The sequence below is a fragment of the Gracilinanus agilis genome, chromosome 1, assembly GCF_016433145.1.
Source record: "Gracilinanus agilis isolate LMUSP501 chromosome 1, AgileGrace, whole genome shotgun sequence".
Classification (NCBI taxonomy): Eukaryota; Metazoa; Chordata; class Mammalia; order Didelphimorphia; family Didelphidae; genus Gracilinanus; species Gracilinanus agilis.
In genome coordinates this window covers 441,327,417-441,336,695 of record NC_058130.1, presented here as the reverse complement: position 1 = coordinate 441,336,695, position 9,279 = coordinate 441,327,417, and the positions used below count along the sequence as shown (strand labels likewise).

The following is a 9,279-nucleotide window of genomic DNA, read 5'->3' as shown; positions in this document are numbered from 1 at the left end:
AATTTCCTTATTTCTTACATTCAAAGTATTTCTTCAAGAGACAAACACTCATGAATGGTGATTTGCTTTAAGGAACCACAAAACTTCAAGGAACTATATAAATCCTTTATTACCAGGAGTTCTTAATCTACTTAGCCTATGAATTTTTTTAACATCTTGATAACTATATTTCAACAAACTGGCTTCCATTGCAGTCCAATGTATTTTATGTTTTATCTTTAAAATAATTACTCAGAGAAGGAATTCATGGGCTTTACCAGACTGCTAAAGGCTTCCATGGCACAAGAAAAGGTTAAGAATCTTTCTTTCAGAAAAATAGCATGTCAAAAATCTAAGTATGATTTTAAACTTTAATAACTCCCAAAGTTTAAATGTCAAAAACTTACCTCCTAAATTTTGAAAGTTGAGGTATGAACAAATTTAACTATTGATATTACTTATTAAAATGCAACCTACCAGTAAATTTTCAATAACTAGAAGGATCACATTGATCATTTGAGCTTCTCAACCATCCAAAGAATAAGATTTTGATACTGTCACAATACAGTATGACCTCAGTAGGAAAAGGATAATGGAGAAAGATTAGGTGATCCAAATGGCCAATTATGAAGAGATCCCCTACTGACCCAGTGGTCTGGGAAAAGGTCATTTAGAAACTGTCACATACTAAATGAATAATGAGAGGTTGTGCCATCTTGTTATAATTGAAATTAAATATTTATTATTCAAAATTCACAAAACTAAATAAGTATAAAAGAAATTTAAATAATTAAACTTTTAAATAATTTGTCATATTTATATTTCTGAAGTTATTAAATTTTAAAACTTCACTAAAGTTTTTGGATCACCCTGTAGGTCTCTATGAGTGGGTGTATAATATGTATATATAAATATGCGTATATATATGTATATATAACATATAGATATGAATATAAAAATGTTTATATATATAAATTTAAATATATACACATATAAATAGCTCAGTATAATTTAAATGAATCTCCCTATTCTTACTTATATTGAATTTATTAGTGTCTAATGGTAGTATACCTTAATTCCAGCCTTTCAAAATAGTAGTATCCTTGCTTATTTCTAAGTGGTCTACATTAACTTTCCATTTTAAAATATGAACCTTTCCTAAAAGTCACTTTTTCTTTTAAATGGCTTGATCTATTTAAGTATTTGTTAGGGAGAGAAAATTACATTTCTTTGACAGACTTTGCTGATATTATAACTTTTTGTTAACATTTATTTATATAAAATATGATTAATATTTAATATAATACATATGATTTGTTCTAAATTTGTAATAGATTATAATAAATATGCTTCTCCAAGAGAAACAAAAACCTCACATTTAGCTATGTCTAAAAATCTATGGCTCATTCTTTTTTCCCTTCCCTTCCCTCTCATTTCTTCCCTCTCCTCAAGAAAGCAGGTAATATGATATGGCTTGTACATATGTTATCATCTAAGACATATTTCTCTGTTATATTCTGAAACAAGACATATGGAGAAAAATTCATGGAGAAAATAAAGTGAAGAACGGTATGCTTCAATCTGCATTTTGACTCTGCTCCTTCTATGGTGGTGAATAGCCTTTTCTGTCATGAGTCCCTTGGAATTATCCTCCATCTTTGCCTTGTTGATAATAATTAAGTCATTCTTCAAGATATTCTGAAAGCTTGAATTTGAGTCTCTATGCCAGGATCTTGTGTATGTTAAGTGAGATATTTAGACAAAATGAACTCTCGTGTTTGTTCTTGCTCTCAAATCCTATCATCAGCATCCCAGTTTTTTTTAGCACTATACTATTTTCAGTGAGTATAAAGTTTCAACTTTTTAAAAGCTCTCAAACTTTTTAAAGCCCAATACTTCGGATTCCTAGTCTTTCTATGAAATGTCAGCTTTGAGAGCATTCAAAAAAATCACAGAATCCAAGGAATTTTCAAAGATTACATCAGATGAATGTTATGCTCTGCAGGGGTTAATATTGTATTAACAGGATCTCAAACATTCTATATCTTTTCTAGGATGTTTAATCTTTTAGTCTATCACGATTATTTGGGGAAAGGGGAGAGGGGCAGAACAAGCCACACACATATGTGTGGTATTCTCTTTATAAAACTTGAAGGGTGAGGAAGGAAGCGATTATTGTGATCCAATGGATGAGTCATGGCTCTGGCATATTTCTGACACCTCTCTTTGCCTTACAGGAATGTTAGTTCTGCTGGAGAGGAAGCCCGCAGAAGAATGAGGGAATGCGATGGACTTACGGATGCATTGCTTTATGTGATTCAGTCTGCTCTCGGGAGCAGTGAAATTGATAGCAAGGTTTGTTGGACTTGCCTTGGGAGGGATAAAAGTGAGAAAATATTGCCTCTGGGGAAAAGAAAGCAAGCTGGGACACTTTGTTTATTGTTTTGTTTTGAAATATCAAAGGGCTTTCCTTTTTCTTTTTAAATAGAAGCTACTAATATGGATAGAAAATAATCTTCAAAACCCTCACTTTAAAAAGAAATCTTTTTTAATGGAAAGTGATTTGGTTACATCCAGCTAGACTGGAACCAAACATTCCATTCTCCTTTATTGTTTTAAAGCTGGAAAGCATGAAAATTAAATTTTTTTAGTTACTTATTGCACAGTATGTAGTCTTTCTTACGCCCTTTATAAAAACAGCCTCCAGCTTTCATAAAAAAGTATCATGCTCTTCAAAAACCTAAGATAAATACAAATCTCTTTTGCTTATGTGTAACAATCCTCATTTGTGTCAAGTAGCTCCATCTGAACCATGTGTGGTCTAAAAAGTAGTTGTAAATTAATCATGTAGCTCTTAGGAGGGAAAAAAAAGCAACATTTATTTTAATGTTATGAGGTTCATTTAAGTGTTTTTGGACATTGCCATTCAAGTTATTCTGTTTTATCTTCATTAGTTCAGTACTAAATAACCCTTTATAAAAACATAAGTGACACTGCAATGTCAATCATTGTCATAAAAGAAATGTCAGTTATACTTTCCAGAATCTGATCAGAATACTGGAAAAAATTCTCCTAGCCTTCTACTGCTTCTACTGTAAAGGAGAGTAATAAGTAAATATCATTGGCCTTTTCATATGTTCTCCATGAATTAGTTATTGGAGAGCAAAAAATTAAGATAGCTACCTTCTATGTTAGATTCACTAGATTACCTCATTGTATTGTTCTCTTCTGATATGCTAAAGAATGGGTTTTCTCAAGTTATGACTTAGATATGAACTCTAAAATCACTCCTTATAGTTACTAGTTTAAAGCACTTGGTGTGATTGCACAAATTAGCTCATTATGTGTTAGCAATTTTTTAAAAAAGACTAAATAATGAGATGAGCAATAAAATATTCCTTTGAAATTTTTGTGTGTCAAACTCAGCAGAAAACCAACGCCTTACATAATCTGTAGCCTTTAACAGCCATATTAGACTTCCTAATGTAATTGATGGGATAATTTGATTTTTTTAAATGACCAACCAGGGCAGTGTGAATAATTGTAGGTGTCTGGCAAACCAACAGGCATATCATTAAGTGTAACAGGAAAAAATTATTCCCTGAGGTTTATCTCCCTAAAGTAGCACTCTTGAGAATATTAACAATCATATCAAGTCGTAGAAGTCTACAGCTTTGATACAAAACTACTTTACAGAGTACTTGACAAAACCTAGAGGAGTATGGTGAGGGAGACATGATGGAGTCCTCTCTATTAACCATGCCCCTGTATTACCTTTGACTGATATTCATGTAGAGTTCTGTCTAGAAAATGATTTTTACTTTTAAGCTTTGAAAACAACTGGGTCAAGGAAAATATTAATGAACTTCCCCTCAAACATCAATGAAGGTCTGTTTCAGATAATGAATAAAAGAGGCTAGATTCTATGTAAGCACATCAACTGTGCTGTGTAATTGGGACAGTTTGTTAGATGAGTAACATATGGTAGGATGCTCCACAGACAGCTTCCAAATTAGCCCTTCCTAATGGAAAGTAAGGAGTAAAAATGACCCTGGTGACCAAGAAGAATTGGTAAAAACTCACCATTACTTGGAATGCATGTCAAAGAGAAAACTACCAGCTGGATCCTCCTTCTGTTTGGCTCCCTAAAAGGGGCAGAAGGATGGAAGTTGCCTCTTTTTACCTCTTTAGAGAAAAGCTCCTGTCTCAAAATTTGCTTAACAAACTCCTAGCTGAGTGAAAATAGGAAGATTGCCAGCCACAAAACAGCAGCCCTCATTTCTCTCTGCACTGCAACACACAATTGTGCAAAAGCATGGGTGTATGTATGCATACTGCTGGGTACCATCTCCCAGAGAGTGGGCAATTTCTAAGGTTTGTAAAAAAACAATAACAATTCCTTATAGTATTGGTCTATAAGTTTCAGATGTCAGATAATTTGGTCTTTCGATCATCATTCACTTGTATAATTAGTAGTTAAATTAAATTATTTCTAGTTCATTGTTATCTGAGAAAACAAACTACAGGATGATCTAAGACAAAGGAAAAGAAAAAAGTAGATGGAAAATAGATTCCCTTTAAGTTGTCTTTGGTATTAGAACATTAATTTCATAGAATTTAAGTTAGGTAGTTAAGATTTGTGTGATAACCTTTTTGCCAATGGCTTTTCCCCAATTTTTTTAGGTGTGCTCCTATGTTTACTTGTTTTTATGTCTTTTCTTCTTATGATAAGAAATAGAAAAGCTGCTTGATGAAAAAAGAAAGAAAAGCATTGGATTAGTACATGACAGGATTGCTAAGAGTTTCCAGGATATTGTGCTACAATCTAAAAGTTTTCAGAAATGAATTCTGGAACTACTCCTTTCAGTTGATTGTCAAATCATCCATAATTAAATGAAAGAAATACATTTTCTTTATGTGATTTGTTTCCCATTACTAAAAAAAAATTCAAAATGTGCTTATAGTTGTGTTTATACTGTAAGCATACCTTTGAGTTACCTTTAAGGAAGAAACTTTTGTCTTCTTTAGCTCTGCCCAACCCCCAAAGTCTTTATATATTTCAGAATGCAGTTTTACACTTCCAAGTTAGAAGAAATTGGTAGATAGACTAAGTTTATAGTAAACACTGAATTTTTAAATGTGTTTTTTTGGGGGGAAGAGTTTTTTTTAATAAAACCAATTCGGACTTGTAATAGTTGGCACCAGGTGTCAATGTGGTTCATGGTATGTTTTTTTATCCACTGCCCTCCTTGCTAACATCAGATTGGATCATGATTTTATTGGAAATCTTAATCAAAACTGCGTTGAAAGGGAAGACCATTTTGCTTAAAGGGGAGAAAACTGGATATATCAAGGACTTGATTATTGTTGGGGAGAGACCTCTGAAGTAAGAAGTGAAAGCTTATTGACCAGGGATGTTTTTAAGGGATATTTATTTTAGAGGGGTAACCACATTTTTAAATTTTTTTAATTTGAATATGATTTCTCAATAAAATAAATAAATACATTCAACAAGTCATTGAACTTTGTTGAAAATCATTGAACATTTAATGTTTGAACATATATGAGAGGTGGCTAATTTTGTGAAGTATGTTTTGTTATTTGCTTTTTGTTTTAAAAGAAAGAAAAAATAAAAGGCATTAGCACCCTACTGAGTTACTAGTCTTTTAATTATGCTGCAGGTGAATAATTAGAGTAAAAATGGACGAAAAAGTGATAGGAGCTGAACTGTCATTTCCCTGGATTTTGGAACTCCCAAGTGAGGAAACTTTCTCTACCAAGGCAAATCAATACATTCACTGCAACAGTTCTGGAGATTTTGCTAGAACACTGAGGTGCTAAGTTGCCCAGGGTCACAATACCACTTTGTCACAAAAAATGAGCCTTGAAAATGAATTTTACTGGATCTTTACTCTCTCTCTCTCTCTCTCTCTCTCTCTCTCTCTCTCTCTCTCTCTCTCTCTCTCTCTCTCTCTCTCTCTGCCTGGGTGTCTCTCTGTCTGTGTTCTGTCCTTCCTATGCCATATTGCTTCCAGCATAATGTATCTGATGATAAATGTATATAATGATTGCATTCAAGAAAGAAATCATATATGAAGCTTAGACAACAAGAAAGAGAGCTGTTTATGATTTTTGGCATTTTCTCCTTTGTCTCCATTTTATTTGTTTTGGGTTCTTTAGACCGTTGAAAACTGTGTGTGCATTTTGAGGAACCTCTCCTACCGACTTGCAGCAGAAACATCTCAGGGACAGCAGATGGGAACTGATGAGCTTGATGGATTATTATGTGGTGATGCCAATGGCAAGGATGCTGAGAGCTCTGGGTGTTGGGGCAAGAAGAAGAAGAAAAAGAAATCCCAAGATCAGGTGATTCAAATTACTTGCAGCTGCATGCAATTAAAACAGACTAAATTATAATGCTGTGATTTAGTGCACATACATGTAAATATTTATAGATACACATATAAATACATATATCTATATATACTATAGGATAGTGATGGTAAACTTATGGCACATGTGCCAAAGATGGCATACAGAGTGCTCTCTATGGGCATTCAACTGCCTTCTCCCCCCTCACCTTCAGAGTTCATTACTAAAAAGGCAGAGGGACTCAGGCAAAGCAGCTCGCCTCCTCCTCTCCACCATACTTGATGACATATTTTCACATCCCCGCCCCTCCAACCAGCAGCTAATGGGAGCACACAGTGGGGAAGGTGGGTGACTCACAGGCAGCAGAGCTGGAGGGGAACAGAGCACTTGGGCCACTCCCCTACCCTTCTCTACTCTCCCTGAGTACATTCCTCACTTCACCAGCCCCTCTGCTCAGCAGCCCACTGGGAGCACTTCCTCCCTCCCCTGTGTGGGGTAAGGGAGGGGTATGCTTGGTGGTAGGGAGGGACATGGCACTCCATCTCTAAAAGATTTGCTATTACTGCTATAGGATTTCATATGTTCAAGATGATTTTAAAATATTCAATTATCTATATTTCCTATAGGGATTCTACAAATAATATAGTGAAACTTAATAGTTTCTTAACCTCTTTAAATCTTAGTACTTCCATCCCTACTCTGCTTTTGTTCCTCACAGGGTGGTCACATTCTAGACATCATTGTCTCTAGAAGCCACTAAAGCTCCCAAATCCTGAACTTTCCACTTTCCTTTCTGATATAATATTATACGCTTGTACAGCTCCTACATCTATACTCTTGAATCTCTTCTTTGCCCCTACTGTGACCTCTTGGTTACCAAGTATCTTCCTTGCCATTTTTATTGAGGCAGCTAGTAGATAAAATATCAAACTCAAGATATGAGTTCTAATCTTGCCTCAGACACTATCTGTATGAACCTTAGCCTTTTTTCTGTTTGTTTCCTTATATTTAAATTAGATAATAAAACCTACATTACAAGGCGTGTTATGAGGGTCATATGAAATTATATATATAGTGTTCTCATATCTTAACATGCTCTATAAATGCTAACTATTGTTATTTCTATCTTTGTTTTTTGTTTTCCTTACATTGACATTCTACTCCAGGGTTCTTGACCATTTTTGTGTCCCTTCCCCCACTGGAAATCTGGCAGACTCTAAAGAACCCTTTTCAGAATAATATTTTTAAATGGATAAAATATATTGGATTGCAAAGGAAACTATTGTACTGAAATGTTGTAATCACAATATTTAAAAATTTAAAAAGTAATTTTCTGCATTCCAGGTAGAAAACTCCTGGTCTAGACCTTTTGGCTAGTAGGCAAAAAGGGGCTTGACCTAAAGTAGGTACTTAAAAAATGTTTCTTAATTGATCCATTGATTCATTGATTGGGTCACACATTTCACCAATATTAGCACAGTGTCATGGAAGGTGCAATGGAATTAGAGTTAGAAGATCTTGCTACAATTCCAATCTCTGTTATTTACTCCTTTGTGACTTTGCAAAACTTACTGTGCTTCATTGAATTTTAGTTTATTCATCTATTAAAAGAGAGGATTGGGCCTATATGATCTTTAATATCTTTTCTAGCTCTAAATCTTATGATCATATAATTGTTGAATTGCCTAAAGGTACACATCAGGGAAAAAATGAAGAATAGAACTTTTCAAAGCCATAGAATGTAGTCACCAGGATGTTCAAATGGATCATTCTATATCATCTAGGTATATGAAATAGTCAATATTTCGAGAGCCATGCTAACAGAGGATGATACACATATTCCAAATACCATTATCTGTTTTCCTTTGAAATATTGTGAAATGTACTTTTGCACTTTAGCTTTGAATATCGGTATGTCTGAAGTTTTTAGAATTCATAACACTTCAAATAACACAATGAAACCTCAGTATGAAGGACAGTTCAGGTGAGACTAAAAAGTAACCCACCTTCCTCATTTGTTCTTTTGGAAAATTCACAAAGATTCCCTTTCAAACGATCTTTTAACATTGTATGAGATGTCTCTCATTCTAAAAGATTTGTGATTTCAGGGAGTGTCCTACACAAAGGCAACCTGTCTTATAAAAAGGTACATCTCCAAAAACACTATCTGGAGTCAGAAGACCTTGGGTCAGATTCATTCTGGCACTTTCTTGCTTTGTGATCTTCATGAAGTCCATTACTCTCTCTGAATCTTAATTTCCTCATCTGTAAAATAGTGATAATAATATGTACATTACCTACCATACAAGGTTATGATGAAATCATTCTGTATATCTTAAAGCTGATAAAAATGGAATTGTTACTTGAAATGCTTCTCAGTCTCTCCAAAGCTGGATGGAACCTTATTTCAGTGGTCTAGGCACAAGAGAGTAATTCCAAAGTGAAAGGCTGAAAAATGGAAGTCTAAAAAACTCAAAATCTCATTTTTGTTCATTTAAACCAGTGATTCCCAAAGTGGGCACCAGCACCCCCTGGTGGGTGTTGCAGTGATCCAGGGAGGTAGTGATGGCCACAGGTGCATTTGGAGGTGGTGAATAACTATAAGGGGGTGGTGATAGTATGTGACAGGGAGCGCTAAGTAATGTTTTTTCTGGAAAGGAGGTGGCAGACCAAAAAAGTTTGGCAACCACTGATTTAAACAATAGCATAAAATATATATTTGTATACATACATGTGTATATTTATATGTAAATATTTACATCTATAATGTATATAGGTATCTATCTCTCTCTCTTTCTCTCTCTCTCTCTCTCTCTCTCTCTCTCTCTCTATATATATATATATATATATATATATATATATATATATGTGTCAATATATATCAGTCACTTAGGCTTTCCAGTTTGTTAAATATCCCTTTCTCATTAG

The 9,279-nt window shown here is 34.2% G+C and overlaps 1 protein-coding gene across 1 annotated transcript in view; it reads left to right on the top strand.

The window, feature by feature from the left end:
- CTNND2 (catenin delta 2) overlaps nucleotides 1-9,279 on the top strand; it is a 974,829-nt gene that overhangs the window by 788,405 nt on the left and 177,145 nt on the right. Inside the window, exons 12-13 of the mRNA XM_044665508.1 lie at nucleotides 2,217-2,334; nucleotides 6,160-6,345. Coding sequence (XP_044521443.1) covers nucleotides 2,217-2,334; nucleotides 6,160-6,345 — 304 coding nt within the window. The remainder of the gene's footprint in view (nucleotides 1-2,216; nucleotides 2,335-6,159; nucleotides 6,346-9,279) is intronic.